The sequence below is a fragment of the Corvus cornix genome, chromosome 2 (assembly GCF_000738735.6).
Source record: "Corvus cornix cornix isolate S_Up_H32 chromosome 2, ASM73873v5, whole genome shotgun sequence".
Classification (NCBI taxonomy): domain Eukaryota; kingdom Metazoa; phylum Chordata; class Aves; order Passeriformes; family Corvidae; genus Corvus; species Corvus cornix.
The window spans coordinates 92030506-92053667 of NC_046333.1; the positions used below are offsets into that span (position 1 = coordinate 92030506).

The 23162-nt window shown below is 37.9% G+C and overlaps 1 protein-coding gene across 1 annotated transcript in view; it reads right to left on the reverse strand.

Moving 5' to 3' along the window:
- The window catches only part of LOC104685832 (dynein heavy chain 5, axonemal-like), a 147599-nt gene that overhangs the window by 32198 nt on the left and 92239 nt on the right, over positions 1-23162 (reverse strand). The window contains exons 58-66 of the mRNA XM_019282583.3: positions 19209-19427; positions 16491-16667; positions 12889-13083; positions 11495-11650; positions 11035-11217; positions 7940-8110; positions 7142-7520; positions 5742-6013; positions 3685-3849 (exon numbers count right to left, since the gene is read on the reverse strand). Coding sequence (XP_019138128.3) covers positions 3685-3849; positions 5742-6013; positions 7142-7520; positions 7940-8110; positions 11035-11217; positions 11495-11650; positions 12889-13083; positions 16491-16667; positions 19209-19427 — 1917 coding nt within the window. The remainder of the gene's footprint in view (positions 1-3684; positions 3850-5741; positions 6014-7141; positions 7521-7939; positions 8111-11034; positions 11218-11494; positions 11651-12888; positions 13084-16490; positions 16668-19208; positions 19428-23162) is intronic.

The window sequence follows — 23162 nt, forward strand, 5'->3', positions numbered from 1 at the left end:
GAAGAGACAAAGCTTATAAATGCAAACATTAGAATTCTGGAAGTTTATGGTCTCTTCTCTAGAGGCTATGGGAGAATAAAACCAGCTGTTCAGAAAACCAGAGGATGATACAAGCTGTCACAAGGGGATCTGAAATAGATAAGCCTGAGATCAGGACCACACAGCTCTGTCAGTAACGTGCAAGCAGATCCTCTCGTGCTTACTGTTCTTGTTACTCTTGTACTTTTTAAGTCTGGCTCAGGTTGTCTGCCTAACTCCTGCCAGAGAAAACCAGAACTATCAAACCCAGTTAAACATATTATTCTGCATACATATTGAGGGCAAAAGAATAGGTGAAAAGACTTTGTTTCGTGGACAGTTTAATGTTCAAGACCTACAGCTGAGTACCCCTCATGCAATGAGCGATGAGCTGCATTATCAATCTGGGCCTGCCTTCAGCTGGCTGAGAGCTACAAAGGTTAATCTTGACCTGTACAGCTGCTCAGACACTCTCACTGTGAAACAGAAGAGAAGGGAGACATCCGCTCCTAAACAGCATGGAGGAGGCTGCCCTACTTTTGCAGGAGAAGAAGGTTAAGCATATGGACACAAACTGTGCTGGGTCATTTGGCCTTAGGGTCAGAGCATGGGCCCTGACCCGATTTTACAGAACAGTATAAATACAGCTGCTGTATATGATCCCCCATATTGTGGCAAGATTTAAGGAGACAAGAATGCCAAAGATAAGAAAGCAGTTAAACTCTACTCTCAGGTCAGTGAAACCTGAAACTGTAGCTAAAAGAAGCAAAGCTGAAAGCCTGTGAAGTTGGCTATGTGCCAGAGGACCAAAAAACTTCACCTTTTCTAAGATGCATCTGAGTACAGCTAGCACCCCCTTAAGTCAAAGACTATGACTACCCCTGCATAAGAGTGCATAAGCATTCAGCAGGTACATTATTCCCTAACAAAGCATCTTCTCATCATTTGCTCTTCTTATCAATGTTACCTCTCAAATGTACAATCATTAAAGGTTATGGAAACATCGAGAGAAGGAAACAATATTTTTCACTATGAATTGTCCTCATTTTACCCATTCTGAAAGAACTCTATTGAAATGTCTGCATAGAGAATGTTTCTTTCAGTAGTGAGTCATATCAGCATATCCATGTTATCTTAATACATTACTATACAGATGAAAATGCTGGCATTTTAGTCACCACAGTGGCCCTGACAGTTCTGTTGAAGTTTCTGTGCACCATTCCCTGAAAGAAGAAACTATCTCTACAATTAAAAAAAAAAAAAAAAAAAAAAAAAAATCTGATTTTAATGGAGTCAAAGTGCTGGTATAAGAAAGTTCATTTTAATCCTGAAACTTACATTTTCACTCCATCTTAGAGTGAAAGTAAAGGGGGCAGAAATGCAATTATTTTTAAGATAGAGCTTGTTTGGTTTATAAACGAGGTTATATAGCTCAGTAGCCACAGATACTGTTCTCATTTCTTTGGGAGAAGGCCACCTGAACAACTAAATTTTAGAGTGAAAAATACATTCTGGACACAAATTTGAACATTACCAACGGCAGAAAACTGATTTATGCTGTTAATATCATACTTAGAGGTACCATCAGAACTGGCAATCCATCTTAAGACTATAAATCATGACTGTAAAAGGGAAATCATTGAAAAAAGAGGTCCAAGTTTTTTTCATTAAGAAGAAGAAAATCCCAGCACCATCACCACCCCCCTCCAAGATCAGATCCTTGGTACAGCTAACCTATATTAAAGATTTAGTCTGGAAAACAGCAGAGAAATCCCAAAGAAAGACAGGAACTAAATACAATTTGTTGACATACTAGCAAACTAAACACAAAGGTCCCTGGCAAATGTTTCTGAAAACTAAATTATTTCTAGACACATGTTTCAAAAGATAAAGAACTGCTGAAATGCTCCTCAAGTTCCACATTGTTATATACATTTTTTTTAAAAAAACACCTGTGTTTGTATTTTTTTTGTGGAATTTGGATGCCTTTTGTAAACTTTGAAGGTTTCTATATGCTGCATGGTTAGGTCTTTACTTCAAGAGATTAGGAAAGGACTTTACAGTTAAACAGTGTTGTTGACTTCATATTTACAGGTGACACTAGAGTTGAACTTCAGGTTATCATGGCCTAGCTGACGTTGCCTTGTTCATAAACCATGTGTGAATAAACAAGGCAATCCCTTTAGCTCTTTTGCAACCTCACTTTCCATTTCTTCTATACAAATTTCCTGAAAGCATGAAGATATATTAAGACTGTCCAGTTGTCCTGGGTTACAGTGTATTCTAGTACCATCCTCAGGAGCTGTTGAAATCAGGTGGGGCAGTGTTTCCTTGCCTCCTCCCCCCAGACTATCTTTCTGTTCATGGCCCATCATTGTCCTGCCGCCTGACTCAGAGATAACTCCCTCTGGACTATCTTCTGTTAATGGGCCTAATCAACACTTGGCCTCATGACTCATTACCCCATTGTGAGATGCTCCACCCAGAGGGAGGAACCAAGCATCCCATCGTGGATATAATCTGGGACTCTGAGCACCAGAGACAACACTTCCCACTGGATTTCCAGAGGACAGGAGCTATACAGCCACCATTGAACTTTCTGAGGAAGAGCAGACTCTTTTACTACAGGATCACTGCTTCAGAGGACTGCAGCCACCATTCTACCAGACTGCTACCACCACCCTGCCTAACAGGGTGTCAGGTTGTACCTTGACTCTGTCAGTTTGAACCAGTGTTCTCTTTTACTTTTTTTCCTTTTCTTTAATTTCCATTAAATTGTTATTCTGACTTGGTGCCTCCCACTGGTTTGTTTTCAAACTAGTACACCACTGCAATACACTTTTGGTCTGACAGCAGACAAGGATCAAAATAATGACTTCAGATTTAAGATGCCTAAATTTAAACACTAAGTGAGAGGTCATAATTTAAGCCATCTTCAACACAGACAGACAAATAATGGTACTGATTTTCAAACAGAACAAGCATCTCCACTTTCTAATAAATAAGCTAAAGTGATTTGTGGGTCCTCCCCACTTTTGCAAGTATGTCTTACTTAGTGCACACTAAAATTCTGCACCATTAAATGAAGATGCATTCTAACAAGGGGGAAAATTTATGGAGGTCTACCATAAATAACATCTTCTTGGGAAAATTTTACATGCGTCTACATTGTGAACCATAAAACAGTGCACAGAGCGCCTTAAAGTGATGCTGTTCTGTAGGAAATGTTGAATGTCTCCATCAAGTGCACAGACTGAATGCTAGGGTGTTAAAATTAACTTCTCTTGTCACCATATTTATGATTTTTTTTCTGTATCTTCTTGTAATCATCATTACTGTCACCTCCTACAGTGAATGCAACACAATGTAAACTACAAGCGTTGCTTTGTTCTCATAGCTAAGTACCTCTCCTCATAGTAGACTATCATAGTCTGCTGGATAAAGATGGAGGTCTCATTGCAATCAAACCACTGCAAAAAGCAAGACTGCGACATTTTTACTTCTTAGTAAATGCATTTTGGCTACTGGTCAAAAATTAACTTCCAGAGAACACTAGTATGAATATCATTATTTCAACTTCTTTAAAATGTGGAAATACCACTTCTAGTGCAAAGATGAGTTAAAAATATCTTTATCAGATCTAGCAAACTCAGTTTAGGAGGATACCTTTGATTTTGCAAGACGTTCTATATTTTCAGTGGGATCAGACCCCACTGATAAAAGGCATGTCAAAGGTGTTCGACAGTCACTTTCTCTCCACATTGCTTCCATTTCAAGAATAAATCCTTCTGCATATTTCCCTCCAAGAGATTCTGCAATGTAGTGACGAGCCTGGGAAAAAAGTTACCAGAAAAAAATATATATATTTCTTTTTTTAATTTAGCATTAACCAGTGATGTGGAATTTACCAGCACCTGCACTGGAAGGCAATGATTGTCTAAGCTTTAATTTTCAGTTTTGGCATAACAAAAGTTACAGCCCACAGGAAGCAACCATTGAAATTCTCAGACAGCAAACTTCAAACAAAGAAGAGAAAGAATTCTGCTCATGGAACAGCCATCCTGTGAACACTGTTGTTAGAACATGCTAAATGGGTTTTTTTAAAGAACTGAAAAAAAAAAAAATCCATGCAGAATAGATCCAGTGTCAGCTCTGAGGACAGCCCAGATATTGCCCCTAAATTACAACTGCCTGCTAAAACTTGGTGGATAGCCAAATAAAAGAGTTTCTCTATACCAGTTCCATTCTCAGCTCCTCTAAGCGTGTATTGTTGACACTGTCTCTACAGCATAGTGGATTAGACAGATCTTTCATCTGACCCAGTTACAATCTCCCATATATTTATTGGAACTTCAAACAAATTCTCCTGTCCAGTGGTTATCCAATTCAAGTCTCTTAGGCTGAATATCTATTTCTACAAAACATAAACTCAGTTCAGACTTGATCCTTAAAGGTCAAACCTTCCTTATGCCTCTATTTTTTTTCTTTTCACAGACATTTTCTAAAAGAACTTCTAAAGATACCCTAGTGCATGAAATTCTTCTCTGACTGAGGCAATTTCCTAGCTATGCAATGACTACCACAGATTCTGAGGCATGTATGATGATGAGAAGCCCTGAGGAACAAGGTGAACCAAGGAAGATGTCAATTGCAGGAAAAAACCTCTCAGTCATCCCCTATTACGTAATTCTGTCCTAGTGAAGACAGGTAAAATTTCTAATACTTGGGATAACACAGTAGGAAAAGAAGAGATAAAGAAGAGAGTAACAAAAGAGATACCCTCTCTCCTCAAAAATTAAAATAATTACTTTTTCTTGAAACCATTGTTCAGAGGCATTCTTTTTCAGAGATAGTTGTGCAAGACAATAATAAATAATTGATAAATAAGCTGATAGATAAGTGTTGATAAATAAGCAGTAGCAGCTTTATTATTTTGCTCTGTTTAAATTATGGCAGGTGGAGCTCACCTACTTCTCTCCCACTTCCTGACTGAGGAGTAGAAAATGAAAAAGGATGGAGCAAGCCTTGTTGAAGAAGAGGTCCATGAAAATATGGTGTCCCCTAAATACAACACAGATACTATCACAGCATGTAACATGTAAAGTTGAGATATACAGGAAAGAAAAACTACTATCCAGTAGAGAAAGAAAAAAAAAGTGAAAAGAGGATACTCATAGGCTCATATGACTTTTACACCTACATAGAGAAGAAAAATCAACATATCACAGACTGTGGACAAACTACTAATCTACTGCAGTTTCTTTTATGAGATTTGCCATGACACAGCCTTAATTATTACTTCCTCAGTAGAGAGGGTAAGTAAACAGTTTATCTGCTGTTTTAGTGCACCTGTCATAAAAGTGAATTGTTCTTTTTCCACCTCTTCTGTGAAAAAGAATAGGGATGTCTCTTTTGATTCTCCAAAGAAATGCAACTTCTTTACAGGTTTCATGACTCCACTTTGAAAGCACCACACAAAAAGAATGGTATTCTTGCAGCTCCAATTCAATTTGTTTCATGTCCTGCTTCCTAGTTCATTGCAATTAAATAAATTAGTGTTTTCACCCATATTTTTAATAAGCATTTCAATATCTGATTTTTCAAAATAGCTCACTCTGCAATAAATATTATGGTAACAAGAAATTCAGAGAACATAAGTTTGGAACTAGCAGTTCTTCAGGAGATGTCACATGGCATAACCACTGTACAAAAGTGTATCTTACTTGGGCAATGGTGTGATCAGGGCACCAGCTACGGACAAGGAGAAGTTTATGGAATTGATCCAGTAAGATGTCATAACCATCAGGAATAACAGCTTTTTCAGGAGTTTCCTCATCGAACCAAGCTTTCCAAGACTTCTCATTCTTAACAATTTGCACCAGAAGTTGATTGAAAGGGTACAAGCTAGATAACTGCACAAGATTGAGCCATGTCGTGTCAAGGATCCACTTTTTTGGTTTTGGTTCCACAGAATTCATATCCAAGCTGGCACCACCTGCAAAGTGAAAAGTATTATAGAGAAAACCAAACATTTTTAAACAGAAGAATGACAAATAATAAAAAATACTTATTTATATAATTCAGGGAGTAACATTTTATGTAAACCAGGATACAGAGACCTACAATTTGCATGGAAGAATCATTTAACAAAGACCTTTCTGGGAAGTGGTTTCAGTTCCTCCCAAAGCTGATATCCCACTAATTTTTGTGCTGCTTCTACTCCATCTGCAGAGTTGGAATAAAACACTTCTACCTAAAAGTATACTCAAAACCAGTTCTTCATACCAGATGTAGAAAGGACCTCTGGTTAGTAGAGCCTCCTTTCATCTATACTAAAGAAAAAGAAAGCACATGGTGCATTCATTTCCAGCACTGTGCAATGTCAACAGCCTCTTAGCTCAACCACCACTCAGCCTCACACCCATTTGCACACCCAGCACAGCTGAGCCACAGCTGAACAGTTACACAGTGCTTGCCAAACAAACTGAGATATTTGGATGCCAAGCACCTGACTGTACTTGTCTTTGTACCAGGTTGCACTTATCTTATCTTGGAGACAGTGAGGTCAGCGCCCATCAAATTTTATACACCTTACTAAAATTTTTCTTTGTCTGTGTCTGAGTAGTGACATATAGTGGTGACATAATGCAATGCAATATAAAAGTGTTTTCCAACATGTAACAGACTTCCACTTTTTTGTGCTGATACTTAAGGCTGGTACAGAGTCCTGATGCATTCACATGTCTGCTCATCAGCCATCAAGAGAGCTTTTGCTTATTGTCTACAATCTCACAGACACACATAATGGGGCAGCTTGAGAAAGAGGCAGACGGTAGAGACTATAGGTTCTCTTACAAAGTCATGGACTTAATTTTTTCCCTTTTTGCAATGTATAACTTAAAATAATCCTCATCTAAGCATTGTTTTGATAAAAAATAATCTATATTGCTCTTGTTTTAGAAAATGTGTCTCTTAATTCTTTCTTGGGTTGCATATGCTTTCATTCACCAGTTAAAAACCAGTAGATCCACAGGATATAACACATTATTAATGCAAGAACGGCAAAATCTGAATTTGGCAGTTCACAAACATATGTAAACAGGAACATTTTCAGAGAAATTACCTTTGATCAGTGTCTCAAACTCAGTGTGTGAAATTTTCTTCGCCTGCAAGTCAATCTTCAGTGCCAGAAGCAGTGTGAACAGGAACCTGTGATTTTCATACAGCCCTCGAACTGTGTACTTGAAGACTTCGTAGGTGAGATGCTCGATGATATAAACTACCCTTTTTGCTGTGATCTGAGATTTCCGAGATCTTTCCACTGATAGGTCAAAAATGCCAAGGAACTGCCGTAAGGATGTTTGGTACATGGCATTAACCGAGCTCATTTCCACGATTAGGAAATAAAGGATGCTACCACGACCTGCCACGGGCCGATACTCTTCACGTGCAGTATTGATTTTCACCTCTGTCTCCACTGCTGTGTTTAATTTTTCACTGACCTTAAAATTAATGGAAAAGACCATGAAGATTAAGTTGTATTACTTGGGATTTATACTACACAGGCAAAAAGAAAAGGTCTTGATTAAGATCACAATAGTATTTTTAGTTGAGCTTTGCTTCCTTCTGTCATTGTTTTAACACAGGCATCATGTCTTCATGTGTTCCAGCTCCTGTCACAATGGGAATTGATTCAAATTTACACCTGCAAAACATGCCTGGAATATAGAACAGTACCCAGGTAGCAGTTTAATTTTGGAATTTTTTATGAAGAAAAAATTAGTGTTTCTACTATTTATTTGTTAAGAAGTCAGATGTTATATAGTGGCTCTGAATGGAAAAAAAAAAACAGGAATGAAAATCTATATACAGTCTCCAAATTACAATTACAAAATATATCATCAGTACATTCAAAATTCACCTCTTCTGCTGTTGTTTTAGTGATCCTTAAGACTTGTATCAGAGACTCATCTTCAACCAACGAGCCTTCTGTACTGGTTAGACGGCAGAGCAGGTTATCTTCAAGCTCCTGCATTTTCCTCTTGTTGGATGTCACTTGTTCCATCAGTTTGATTCTTTCTGCTTCCAGTTCCTGTATTCAAAAAATTTGCCTTAGAATTTTTAACATCAATTCAAAGAAAGACTCCTTATAAAGACACAGAAAACATGGGATTTCATGCATGTCAGATTGGGGACTTTGCTGCCTTTTTCATAAAATACAGAAATATTACTAAAATTTCTGTACTAAAATAATTTATATGCACACTGAATATATATATTTAAATAATTTTTACTGCATTTTTTTTATTAATGCAGCATAAATGCTGGAGAACGAAAACATATCAGAATTACCAGGAAAAGCTTCCTCCTAGTAAGGTGCACAACCACTAAAGATAGTTTCCAATAGGAAGTGATAAAAGCCACATTACATTGAGTACTGAAAATTAAATCAGATAAAGGACTGAAAGATGCTTTGTATGGAAGGATTTTACATTGTGAGCAAAGTTGACTGGATGATCTTTCCATTTCTAATTTCTACAATTCTGTGATTTTGAAAGATACAATGCCCTACTCCTTATAAAACAGGAAGTGTTACAATTATTATCTATGTCATATGGATTTTTGTGCCCTTTCTACAAGACAGACAATGACAAGAGAACAAAGGCAGACGAGTCAACACAATGCCAAGTGAAATGAGGCATCTAGACTGCACAGTCTACACAGCTCAGGGATACCCTTGCTGCCTGCCTTTATTATAATCAATCAAGTCAACTTTCCTATACGAAAAAAAGGGGTGGTTAATAATAGTCTATCTACACCTATGGCTTCAGTTTATTTTCATTTTTGTCAACATGTCAAGTTAAAGAAAAAGGAGATGTACAGAGTTATACAGTACAGGAGAGATTCTCCTATATTTCAAAGAAGTGACAAATTTCTTTATTTTCACAAATTTCTCATTTGGAAACCTGTTTGAAATATGTTCTAGAGCTACAGAGTGTAGCTCTGTGGAAGCTACAAGTAACTGCTTCCCAAAAGAGGGGAATGGCTTAAGCATCAGTAATTCATCTTTCTACATTTACTCCTCTTTCTATACCATTAATGCAAAAAAAGATTAGAATTACACAAAAGGAATACTTCCACAAAACACTCAAAAATACATTTAGCTACATGCCTAAATTCCACATAAGGATGTGCTTGTCCAAGATCAGACACTTTACCCATACTATTTGTAAACCTTTAAAAGGCATCTTTCAGAAAATCAGCAAATATACCAAGTGCAAGTTTTTGTTTGCAAGGGAACCTCACAACCATATTTGTAACATAAAAATACCTGTTCTGAACAAAAATAGTGGCAGCAACTTCATTATCAAAGTACAAAAATATGCTGACTTTTTTATATATATTTACAGGATCAACCTATAAAGCTGAGAAGAATAAACACTTCTTTGATCATATTTCATTGATCACTAGAGCAATGTTGAAGAATGTCTTGGTTCCTTTAATCTATTACTTTAGCTCAGCGATCATGAAGTTGTCTCTTTATAATAGAAAACCTGTTCTTCAGAATCTCTGCTCATGTTGTGTCTTTTCTTTGAACTAAATTTTTCAGAATCCCATTGGCTCTGATTATCTACACCACAACATTCATCTCTTACTGAGACAGAAGAGACAGAACAACCATGATGTCTTCATATCTGCCAAAAGAAGTTTAATAAATGTTGATCAGCTGCAACCATGTCCCTGTGCAGCAAATAGTGCTGATATTAACCAGGTTCCTTTGCAACTCTCTTCAGCGGATGTACAGCACTGGAGGAATACTTTTCAGTGACTATATTTTGGACCCAAAATGCAGTCTAGGTGCTGCTACACACATTCAGTATGAAGTCTCTATCAGTTCTGTACAGGAAAAAAAAAACCACAGAGCAAGGGTATCTTGTGGGAAGAGGAGTTTTATATGTAGGTCATGAGGAACCATTTCACTTCTATCTTGATTTAGACCTCTCCCTCCCTTCAGAGGTTAGTCAGGATACTCCCATTCACTCCTGCTGATGCTGTTCAATTTTGCTTACAGAAACCTACATCTACTGGAGTAAAGATTAAAAGTTTTGCATCCATAGCATTTTTCCCACCCCGTTTTTTCCCCAGTACCTGCTGTTACAGTTTTTCTGTTTTTCATGGAACAATTCACAGGAAGTTTGTGTATTGCAATGACTTTCCAGCCTCTGTTTCTGGCTGTCAGACTGAAGGAAGGGCACTTAAATACCAGTCCTTACTTCAGTAAAGGCTCATTTTGAGCAAAGTGGAAGGAAGGGTGTTGGCTGGAGAAATTGACAGCACCACTAAAGAACACTAGAATATGCTTTGGGGAATTCAGAGGAGGAGTGAATTCCCGTGGGTAGGGAATTCTTCTCTCATGAGCAAGTCTACCTGTGCTACTTACTGAAAGCAGCAGCTCTGCTAATCCAAACCTTAATTTTTTTCTCTCACCTGAGAGAGAATTTTCTTCCTTATATTAACTTCCACATAATCAATGCAAATTTTAGTAAGAGCAGAGTCAAGTCAGTGTTCAGGGCTCCTTAAGAATCTTTTATCTTGCACACTAGAGCCTGGCTGGCAAAAGTAGTTCAAGTTCATAAGCATTTTTTCATGTAATTCAAATTAAGTTTAAAAAGGAATTCAGAAATAAAAGAGATTTCTGACTGAACAAGAAGCCCTTGCTGTATATGAAGGAATAAAGTTGTTTTATGTATGTCATGTATACGCCTATGATGTATTTTTAATGAATAATTTTCTTTCTTCTCTTTCCAAGGCCAGATCTTAAAATAAATGTTTAGGTTCCCCCATTCAATTAAAAAACAGCTCCACATTGTCTTTCAGCAAATGAGCAACCTTTAAACTTTCATTCACATTTCTGTTCCTGCATTTGATTTCAACCAAGCCATTGAATATGTATGCACTCCTGGTGCAGATACTGAACAAGACTTCCCTCTATACAAATACTGCAAGACTCAATACCTGCTTTTCTGTGAGGATGACACGGCCAAGGAGCTGATCTTCCAGCCCTTTCATAGTAACAGTAAAGTCAATCACAGCTGTTCTTGCACTAATTTCTGGAGTATAAACAGGATTAGCCACTTTTGTTGTCATATAGAGGGTAAACCCCTTCGCCAGATCTACCTCCTTGTCACCTACTTTGACCTGAAAATAAAACACATTTCTCAATTTTCAAAAGCCTAATTCAGAAAAACTGTTATTTTATCTAATGAAAAATTTATTGACTGCCTTTTTAACATTTTCATTTACACTTTTTAAACTTTCTGATTAAGAGTAAAAAGGCCCTCAAACAACCCCATGAGTTCACTACTCATTTTCTAACTGTTTTAAAGATATGAATCATGTCAGTATTCAGACTACCTGATACTCAACACCTGTCCTATTTTAGGGGTTTTAATTTTATGTCTACAATTCATCTTACCTTGTGTGCAGAACCAGATTTTATGAAATTTTTTTCCAAGATGTTATCTAGAGCAGGATCAAGTTCCTCTCCAATGTCTTCAATTAACAAAGGTCGGCCAAGGGACAAGCAGTCTTCTATATGACTTCTGAAGAACTTGTGGTTCATAGCTGTAACCTGGGAAGATTGAGTCACCATACAGCATGCATTTGAAAGCGCATGGAAAACAGCATAAAATGTATTGCAGCTCTAAAAAATTATACTCATCCTGGGATATCTACACAAATGATTACATTTTAGGGACCAACACTTGCCTTTGCTGACATGAATGGAAGTTTTGCTTTAAACTTAGGAGGATAGGAGATCACATTTCTTTGTTGTTACCTATTTACTTATTTATCTTCATATCTAAATAATCATTGTAATATCTTAATATATCCTAAATATAAATAGTATTATGTTTAGAACAGTAAAGTAGGGATATATTTATGGAGTTCAGAAAGGGAACCAGTGTTACATAGGAGGCCTGATCTGACATCAGACGTTCAGTTTCCAATTCAGTTCCACCAGTCTTAAAATTGCTAAAAATCACACAGACTCCTTTTCATTTATTTAAATTTAATATAATTAACATAATCCTTTGAGATGATAATTGAATAGCCTTTCCAGACATCTCTGAAGTCATGGGTTTTGGGTGGTTTTGTTACCAGGAAAAAAAAATTAGGATAGACGTGTTTTTAAAATAAATCCTTGTCTTGCAGGCAAAGCTCTTTGAAAAAGGTATAATTAAAATATCTAGAGGCACATTACACAGTATTAAACCAGTATATTATTTAAAAATCAATACTCTGTTCCACCACTCTGCACTTTTTGTTTGTTATAATGTAGGCATATGTGTATCCACCAAAACAGCATGTTGCCTACATTTTTATTTCAAATTCAGCTGAGGGATGAAGCTCGTGTCTGGGTGACCAACAACAAAACACTAACAAGAACACAGCAAATTACAATATCCCAGGTGTAAGCCATAGTCTAAACACTTGTGTATTTGGATTCTTGACATAACTCTGTCCCTCCTGGATGTTACTGGGGAGAACTCAGATATAGAGGAGGAGATGCAAGTCTCCAGGAAGGTGGAGAATGAGACACAACCTTTTACTTCTCTCTTTGATTCTCTTTCACTATGACAAGCAATTAAAAGATTCATCATAAAAGCAGATATGCCATAACGTATCATTCCAAGCTATTTTGCCCTGATATTGATACCCTGATATAGGGTACAGGTTCTGTGCCAGTCTTGTTTTAGTTTCCGCATAACTGTATACCAATAAACATCAGATTTAAATTATACATGGCCAAAGTATGATGACACAAATGACACACACATAAAAAAAACTTGTAAATTAACTATTTACCTGAAGTCTGTTATTCTTTTCCTTATTTTTAATCCAGATTTTTCCTTGACCTTGTGGATCAATCAGCAAAGGATATCTAGATGCCTTTGTGACAATAATGCCATTTTGAATTGAAAGGTCATCATTTGGAAGACCCTGGAGGTTCCATTCACCCACTGTAGCATTGTCAACAAGCATACCAGTAAGGTTCAAGTTCTAATAGAAAATATGCAATTACAAAATTAGTACCAGTAGAAAATATGTAAATACAAAATAAGTGCCAGTTAGAGGAGCTATACTAAAACATCCCATGAATGGTTTTTCTTCTTACTCTAATCAGAATGCATGATAGTGTATTTGGTAGTTATTGCTTACTCTCTTTTCTTTAAAGTTCAGTGGCTTGATCATTGCAGTTGAGCAGTAACGAAAGTGAATTCTGTTGAGATTGTGATGTCCATCAAAGAGTGTCAGAAAAACTCAGAAGCCAGTTCAATATCTAATGACAAACTGATTTTGGTATTGGCAAGCTCTTTTCCTGTAAGTTCAAGTGGATGTGTCATCTTTCTCACAAGAGCTTCCACCTGCCTTCCAAGTATGAATACAGGATGGCTGTGGGAGACTTAGAAAATAAAGAAGATGTGCTATAGATCATGAACATAACCATGTTCATAACCATGAACAATCATGAAAGGTTATTGCTGCTAAGCCAAAACCCTTCACAGTTCACATATCCTCCTAAAGTCTGATTTGCACTTGTCAAATAACTTGCTTTATTATATTCACTATGAAAAGTGACTGGCCTCTCAAAATTGCGTATGTGAAGAAAACAGTGCTGAAAATAGCAAGCCAAACTCTCCAGTTTAGAAAAACACCTTAGCAAGGATTGAGAATTTAAAAATAATAAAATAGAAGGTGTTTTTTTTTCATTTGCTCCTTAATTTTTCATTCAACGATTCCTATTTGTAGGCTTTTTCTAAAACTATGTTTGAAAGAAAGACATGAAAGAAAGAAAGTAAAAGCCTGCAAATCTTGCAAAAATCACACAATTCAGCATCTGAAGCCTAAAGAAAAACTTCAAATACTGTGAGAGTTGTGATACAATCCTGAGATCTAATGACACCAGGGGTTGCAAGACTCCAAAGCTTTTTTAACCCTTTGATTTTTTTACTGCTATATTATTGAAGACTCACAATGAAGAAACACAAACCATTCTCAGAAGACAGAGAAATTTTAGGAATCAAATTTCCATTTGTGTGAAGGACAGAAAAGCATTTAACAGCCAAATTTTTCAGCAATTGGAACCTAAAACCATATTTAGCTCCTTAAGCAGATGAGTAGGATCTAAACAGCTTTGAACTTTTTCTGACCTACAGCTAGAAGTATCAGTCACCCTGCAACTCTGAAACTCAGTTAATTTAAGTGCCTAACTAAACAGATAGGTGGCTAATTTTAAACAGTTCTTTTTAAATTGTTAAGCCTAAATGACTCATACACCCCCAATCAGTTAGTCTGTGACAAAGTAAGGCAGATGTCAAGCCTTTTCCTTGAACTGCAAAGCTGCTTTCTTTCTTGTGGTGTGAAGTATCAAGAAAGGCCCATATGCTGCCTTTTGTGAGTACTTAATTCCCAGGGAAAAATCAAAACTCTCTTCCATACACTATGATTGAAATCATAATTCTGTCTTTAATGGGAACTATCTAAACAGAATGGTAAATATGTTTTGAAACTTGTTAATTATGGCATTCTCCATCTAACTGAGACATACTGGGGGGGGAGGGGAAGCAAAATAGAAACAGTAAGAGAGCATTCCTCAAATTTTCAAGGATGCAGCCAAATAGTAATGTGGTCAGAACACCTTCATGGAAGCAGAATTTTAGTTCTTTATGTATTGCTTTCTAAGGACATTACACCTCCAATTTCTTATCCTTAAATGGTAAGACTCTTGACAGATATTCCCCAAGGTTAGTTGCTTTTAAGAACATTTTGTACACTGAATTTGAGAAAGCGTCTCCCTGGGAGGAGTGTATGTAGGATAACTCCCATGCCACACTGGTAAAGAATCTTGCCTGAAACTGCACTGCTGCTGGTACTTTATTAGTAAACCCATCTTGGCCTTACATATTTTTTATCATCAGGAGCTTTCAAAGAGCTTTACTGGGCAAATCAGAATCATTCATCTTTTAAGTCATGGCATAAACTGGGCTGGATTGCAAGTTTGACTCTGTCAGGTCAAGGTTAATCAGCATTACAAGAAGCAATATGCTAACCTAACATAAAAAATAATAAAAAAGATATTCACAAGTAACTTCTGTGAGGTGAACAAACACCTCATGGAAAAGAGGTCTCCTTAACAGAGGATTTAAGCGCCAAATCCCAAAAAAACTGAAAAGAAGATGCAGATCTACCTTTAGCTGTTTCACAATGATACAGCTGTACACAGGCTGCTCAATAATTCACAGCACTATTCAGCAGCAACTGCTCTGTCACAACCTTTGACAGCTGAGAACAGGGGCTATTTGAGCTTAATGCCTCAACTCCTGTGCTGAGAGGAAGAGAGAGCTCCTCAGCTATTTGTCCAACCTTTACTGCTGAAGAAAATGTACACAGGTACTCACAAAACCAAGTGGAAGGCAACACAGATTACTCAGAAAGACAGTTTTGATTATTATGGCTTAAATTCTGCCTTCAGCATGAATGCGTCTTCCAGGTACAGGGAAGAATATTAGACAGACCTCCTAAAAGGAAGAGTAGGAATAGGAGCAAGGCTGCTGCTGGCCATGAGCAAATCCTCTGCACCAGAACATCTGCCAGGTCTGGCACTCCTGAGGCAGATAGTGATAAAAGGAAAGGACAAGATTCATGCAAGGCATCCTGCCCTGTGTCATAGCCAAGCATGCAGGTTGCTCACTTTAATAAAGATAGAATATGAAGTGGCAGGAAACAGAAACTGAATGATGGAACCGTAGCTCCACTGCATTTTAGGCCACCTCTGTTCACACAGACACAGGTCAGTGAAGGAGATGCTGCAATGTCAGCCTCACTGGGACAGCCTCACTGGTGACAAAGGTGCACGGATTTAAAAGCTAGCACTGGAGCAAGCCAAAGTGCTGAAGTGCTGCAAACCAAGCCTTGCAAAATCCAGGGTTTGTTTAAATCAGTAATTTCTACAAGATACTTCAAATTAAACTAAATTAAATGTTGTGGGTACACAGCAGAGGGTATGACAGGGGGATATTTACTGATAATACACAGGGGTGCAAAGGTGATGTTACCTCTTATGAAAAAGTAAATGTATTCTAAGCTGATAAATTTTACTTTGTTTCCAGTATTATGCTATTTCTCCCCAGACAGCTGACCTCAGACAGCATTTCTCTCTCAGATTTGACAGAGCAGTGTCCTACATACCAATCTTGAAATGCCTGACAGTATAAAGAGGAACTTAAAACATATTGGTTTAGAAGCTCAGTTGTCAACTGCTCAGATTTTTTATTTATTAAAGATTGGATGGAATATGACAGCCTGTATATAATCTTCCAATTATGTACTTTTCTGGAATGAAATGCTCCACATATAATTTCTCAGCAAGGCAAAGAATAAGGTCAGATCAGAACATGAACACTTACTTTACTGTATGGAATCTTGCTATTGTCCATCTCTTTCTTCCACAATTGGAGCAGCAAATTCCTGTACTCCTGATTGAAAGGTCCAGAGTAAGAGAGAAATCCAGTGGCCAGCAGAACATTCCCCACCAAATTAATAATTTGATTTTGAAAGTTTTTGCTGCTTGCTGTCCAGCGAAGCTGTATGTAAAATATTGAAAAGAAGTTAGCTTAAGCAGACACAAAACTAACAGGAAGATCTAACTTAAGAATTCATCTCCTTCTGGTAAATATTTTTTCTGGAGAACAGTAGTATTTTTTGCTTTAAATAATTATTTCAGAAGTAGAAGTTTGCTTGGAAGTGATGGCAACCACCTGACCAAGTGGAGAAAAAGCATCTTTGCGAACAAGCTGGTCAAACTGCTAAGAAGGGCTTTAAAGGAGGAATGGAGTGGCAGTCAGAGGAGGACCAATAGTAGTGTGAGGGAGTGGAGAATCGGCCTGGCAAACAAAATGTGTGGGGTGAGATATACAGTAGGGACCTCATAATTAACAAAACAGGGCTAACGGAGGACCACCCTAAGGACACCCACATAAACAAAGAAGTGTCCACCAGACAGAACGGTGGGGACAGCTTTCTACTGCTTATAGGACACTGATTATCACAGCTGGGCACCCATCTGACGTGCTTCTACATGAATGTGCACAGCATGGAGAACAAACGAGGGCTCTGCAAGTGGTTGCAGTGTTGTGATATCATGGGGGTCGCAGAAACATGATGGAAAGACTTCCCTTACTGGAGAGCAGCATCAGCTGTCTATGGGTTTGTTAGGAAGGACAGGCTGGGGAGGTGAGAAGAGGGGTTTTCCTTCATGTGAGAGAGCAGAGGAATGCATGTAGTTCTGCATGGGAGACTCAATGATGGACAATATGCCAGTTGGGAGCTTATGGGCTAGCATCAGAGGGAAGTTCCACGTGGGAGATGTGTGTGTCTGTCACAGACAATGTGATTAATAAGCAGTAGATGAGGGCTTTTTCAGACAGTGAGCAGAAACCTCACGTCCACAGACCCTGGTCTACACAGGGGCCTTCAACTGCCCAATATCTGAAGGGACAACACAGAAAGACACAAGCAATCCTTGAGGTTTTAAGGAGGGTATTGACAAATGTTCTGAACACAGTTGAGTGAGGATCTAAGGAGGGAAAGGCAGTTTGCTTAACCTCAGACTTGCAGATAAAGAACTGATCAGGGATCTAAAATTCAGGGGCAGCCTTTGCTTAGATTGTTTATCCTTGAACACCAAGAGTGCAGGGGAAATTTGTACACAGGTATCTTTGCACGCAAATACCTGATGGGAAGGTGTAAAGAGGAAGATGCCAGACTCTTTTCACTGGTACCCTATGAAATGACAAAGGGCAGTGGACACAAATTGGAATATAAGAAATTCAAATTCAGCACACAAAAAATCCCTTATTTCAGTGAGAGTGGTCAAAAACTGGAATAGGTTGCCAAGGGAAGTTGGGGAATCCTTGAAGATATCCAAAACCCAACCAAAAAATGGCCTGAGCCTTGAGTAGTGGGGAGGGGGAGGCTGTGTTTTGGGTTAGATATCTCCAGTGGTTTCTTCCAATCTCAATTATTCCATGATTCTGCAATTTTATAAAAATTATTTTTTAATGTATTAAAAAAATTAAAAATACTTAACTAATATTTTTGCTTATTCCTTTCTTTCCAGATTGCTGTTCCTTTACAGTCACTCTGCATGCAATCTTGGTAAGGACATACACATTTCAAGTTTAGAAAACACACATTTAACCCAGTGTCAGTCTTGCCCAATAGTCAAAGTGCCATAGAGAGTCTTTATTTTTTTTGGCTGAATTTTCAAAAGTAGAGTGGAATAACAGGTCTTACAAGACCTCATAGCACAAGGCTCCAGAAAACCCACAAAAAGACACTGTAATTTCCTATTTTTGTATTGCTCTTAAATTTAGAAATTCATTGAAAAAGTATGATAAAGCATCTAAGATTTTTGACTGATGTAATTTGAAAGGCAGCTATGCAAAGAAATGCTGAGGTCCTGACCTCACAGGACCCAATGGTTGAAGTCAAAACTCTAATCAATTTTGACTTTGTGTGAAATGAATGAAGGAATTAACAAAGCAAATAATAAGAGAGGAAAAAAGAGTATCCTGCTTCCTCTGAAAACCTTCAGGCTGAAGCCAGAAAGATCTGCATAGGAAAGGTAAATTTCAAGCTCACTGCAGAGGATAACAATTAGCCCATAATTCTGCAAAAGGCTCCAGTAGAAATCTAAGCTTCAATTATAATTCAGGAAATTAGTCAAGCTTCAAATTTGTATTCTTGTATACTTGGTGAGAAAAAGAGAGTAATCCTTCTTATAAATATTTTAGGGCAATTATTTAGGTTAAGCCTAATTCCTCTTCTTACTAAAGCTAAAAGGAATTTGGCTCCTTGGCTTTAAATCTGAACTTTATCCTAATACAAGTCATATGATATAACACAAATTTTCATACAGAAGACTTAACACAATAAATTGCTTTACTTTGTTAGATACATTAACTTCAAGGAAAAAAACCCCTACCTATAACTAAAAAAAGGGTCGTATGATACCAAGATGTCACCACACCTTGAGTTTCTCGAGCACTGTTACGATCATCACGGAGCATTCTCAAAACCGCGCACCTGCTTTGTGCTGGAAACCTACGCACGTGTGCTAATACCTTTTCTCCACCCAATCCTTCAATCAGAGCTGTGGCATTGCTCATCTTCCTTCTGCATGCCTCAGCATCATCAAGCAAGGCCTGCTTCTCTTTCACAGCAGCATCATACATGGCTTGTACTTCATCCAGTTCCATTTGCTTCTTGTCCAGCTGATTTTGTGCACTATCCAGTTCCATTTGGGCAGCCGCAAGTCTTCCTTCTTGCAAAGCTAAATTTGCCTACAGATATTTAAGAGCAAAAAGTAGTTAATACCTATTATTTGGCAGAAGAAAATGAGATTCATTTAATGGCACATACTGTACTGTATTGGGTACTTTTAAAAATAATACATGTTTAAGACGACAGAAGGCTTTTTTCTTTTTATTTCTGGAACAGAAGCATAGCATTAAAGTTAATCAAGGCAATCTTAAGATGTTTTAATAATATTTTCAGAACGGTCTATTGATCACACAATGACCAATTACTTAAATCCCAATTCACTTGAAATAGCTGTAAACTAGACATATGAGGCAACCTATACAATTGGTGGCCTTATATATATGCCTCCTGTAATACATTCTCAGTGCAAAAGAAAATTAATATTGTCTTAATTAGTTATAAAATAATGCAAATTATAACAGAAACTAGTCTTCTGCTCTCTTTTTCCAACAATTACTTCTACAACAAAAATATAACAAATATATTTTTTGCTCCTCTGGAAAGTAAAACTCTAGAGATTTTTTTCACATCTCTCTATAAATTTGCATGATGAGTTACCAGTCATTTAAATGTGGCCTCTTAACTTTTATATTCCTAACAGGGTTGAAAAAAATATTCTGCGAATTCAGAATGTATTTCCATATACATTTGCAAAGGATTAGAGCCTGACAAAGCTCTTATGAAATTCACACTTACAGATAAAGGTTGATTCCATTTACTCTGAATATTTAAAAAAGCTTGTTTAAATATGTGGCAAAATATCATGTATCTTATTTCTGGTTTTTTCTCCTATAAGAGTTATGAAGATGGAAACCAAGAATCTGTAAAACCTGTTTTATTATGAATATGAAACTTGACACTCGCATTACATCATACCAGAAGCGTAGCAATAGAAGGTATCTCTTTTAAGGGATAATTCTTAGTTAACAGTATAATCATGGGTTGGGGTCTGGTGTATTTCAAAAGAGAGGTTTGTGAGCAGGGAATTAGAGAAGCATATATGTACTAACCAGTGAAGTAGGTCACTAATATCTGCGTACATGTATGTTGTATACATGTGTATTGGATACAGGTGAATCACATGTTCTGTGTCCAGGTATATTAGCAAGCTAGGTATATGCAGACAGTATATGCTAGAGAAAAGCACTGTCAGTAAAATTTCATTACCTGGTCTGTTGACAGATTCTAGAGATAAAAAAATATTTTGGAATCCAGATGAACCAGTAAAATGGTTGCTCATAAAATTTCCATCATGTAAGGATGCTGAAATATTTTTACCTCACTGTTTATTAAAAAAACACATTAAAAAGCATCACCTGGAAATAAACATTGCTCAATCAATGAGTCTTGATTAAACCCAGATAAGCAGATTTCAGAACTGCTGTTATGTTTTAGTGAATCTTAGACCATTGGGTTCCAACAGCAAAGGAGTTTTGAGGAGGTGATGTAGTGTTACTGTGTCCTGCACCAGGGGAAAGGTGGGGAGGGTGAGATATAAGAGAGAAAGAGAGGGAGAGAAAGTGTGTGCAGGGTTCCTTCTGCATCTGAATAAGAAAGGTCTGACAACAAATGGTTTAATAAGAAAACTGCCTTAAAAGATTCATAAGAAGACAAACAGTGAGTGAACTTCACATCCCTTCAAATATTGGACACTCCACATTCATGCAGCATCAGACAGAGCCTGGATAGTTTTTCCCAGGGTATCCTGCGCAGAGCAGATCCTGTCCATGAAGAGAAAGCTTTCTCTTTTGGTCATTCAAACTATTTTAAACTCCTCTTACTATTCTGTCTTATTAAAGCAGTCACCTCATTTAGCCATCTCTTGTCAGGCCTTTCTTACTGAGATCCAAAAAGAGCTCTGCACCAGCCCTCTTCTACCTCCCCCAGGCACCTTCCCCACTGCAGAGCATCCTTGTATCCTTAAATTCTCTGAGGGCTAAAAATGGGAGTCAGACAATATTATGACATATTGTTTCAGCCCCAGCTGACAGATACTGAGGTTACAAAGGAAACAAGATCCTTGGAACAGCTGGAACAATGGAGAACTTACAACTGGCTGTGTGGATTCATGTAACACCTTCACATTCATCACAGCAGGGTATGAACTTCAATGGAAGAGGATGGGCATGTGAATTCCCAATACATATGGAGCAATGATGCCTTGTAAACATGAAAAGCAGGTCTTTGTGCAGCAATAAACTACTCAGAAAAGTGCCAAAGATTGATAAAACAGACTTCCCCATTGTCCTGGGTTGCAGTGTATTCTATTACCATCCTCAGGAGCTGTTGAAATCAGGTGGGGCAGTGTTTCCTTGCCTCCTCCCCCCAGACTATCTTTCTGTTAATGGCCCATCATTGTCCTGCCACCTGACTCAGAGATAACTCCCTCCGGACTATCTTCTGTTAATGAGCCTAATCAACACTTGGCCTCATGACTCATTACCCCATTGTGAGATGCTCCACCCAGAGGGAGGAACCAAGCATCCCATCCTGGATATAATCTGAGACTCTGAACACCAGAGACAACGCTTCCCACCGGGTTTCCAGAGGACAGGAGCTACACAGCCACCACTGGGCCTTCTGAGGAGGAGCAGACCCTTTTTCTACAGGATTGCCGCTTTGGGAGGACTGCAGCCACCATTCTACCAGACTGCTACCACCACCCTGACTAACAGAAACTCAGGTTGTATCCTAACTCTGTCCGTTTAACCCAGTGTTATCCGCCTTTATTTTTTCTTACCCCTCCTTTTATTTCCCTATTAAATTGTTATTCTGACTTGGTGTCTCCCACTAGTTTGTTTTCAAACTAGTACACTGTACCGGTTTGGCCAAATTTAGAAATATATCCTCTGGGAGAAGGCACAACCACCCCTCCCCCAGGTTCAGGAAAAAAAATAAATTTTCCTCGAAGGAAAGTGAAGATAAACTATTTATTTAACAAACACACGGGAAAGGAAAATAATGCTAAATGATAAAATCTTTCCCTGTGGAGGAAAAACCTGGGAAAGCGTTAGAGTCCTCCCTTTGGTCTCCTTGGAGCTGGGGCTTGGGCCAGGCCCTCTGTGCCCAGTGGAAAGTCCTCCCGATGGGCTCTGATGTTGAAGCAATCAAGCAGTCCAGTAAAAAAGGGAGACAATCCGAAATTTCAGGGAAGGAAGAATTCAACTCTCAGTCTCTCTCTGGAGAACAAAGCAGCTGAACCACTAGCCAAAAAAAAACTGTTCTGGGAGCAGCAAGCTGGGTGCTTCCTCCCTCCCCTGCGGCAGCTGGGAAAACCAATTGCTATCTGTGTGTGACCTTGAACAAGCTGCAAACTGCTTTGAAAAAGTTTTGTTCAGTTTTTTCCTTCCCCCTCTCAGGCTCGGTTTAGAGGTATAGAAAGGCACAGGAATTAATTTCTGGGCATAGGCAGCGATATGGGATACACATCATAAGGTCACCCCAAGACATACACCCATTCTTAAAAACTCTTAAAAGGCTATCAGCTTTGAAGGTGTAGGCACAAAGAAAAAATTGTCCAGATTAGTAAAAAAAAGTACATTGTATTCTAACATGAAAAAAATCCCTAACATTATTTACACAAGACTTCACAGATTTTTCTGGAAGATGACCCATAATAGGAAATTATTTTATAGGCAATTTAACCAAAGTTCTCAGCCAATTTTAGAGTAACCATAACAAAGTATAAGACGTTATAATATTAGTTTGATTTATAGTCTACTTGATCATATGTGATGAACAATGGTTGGTTGCAT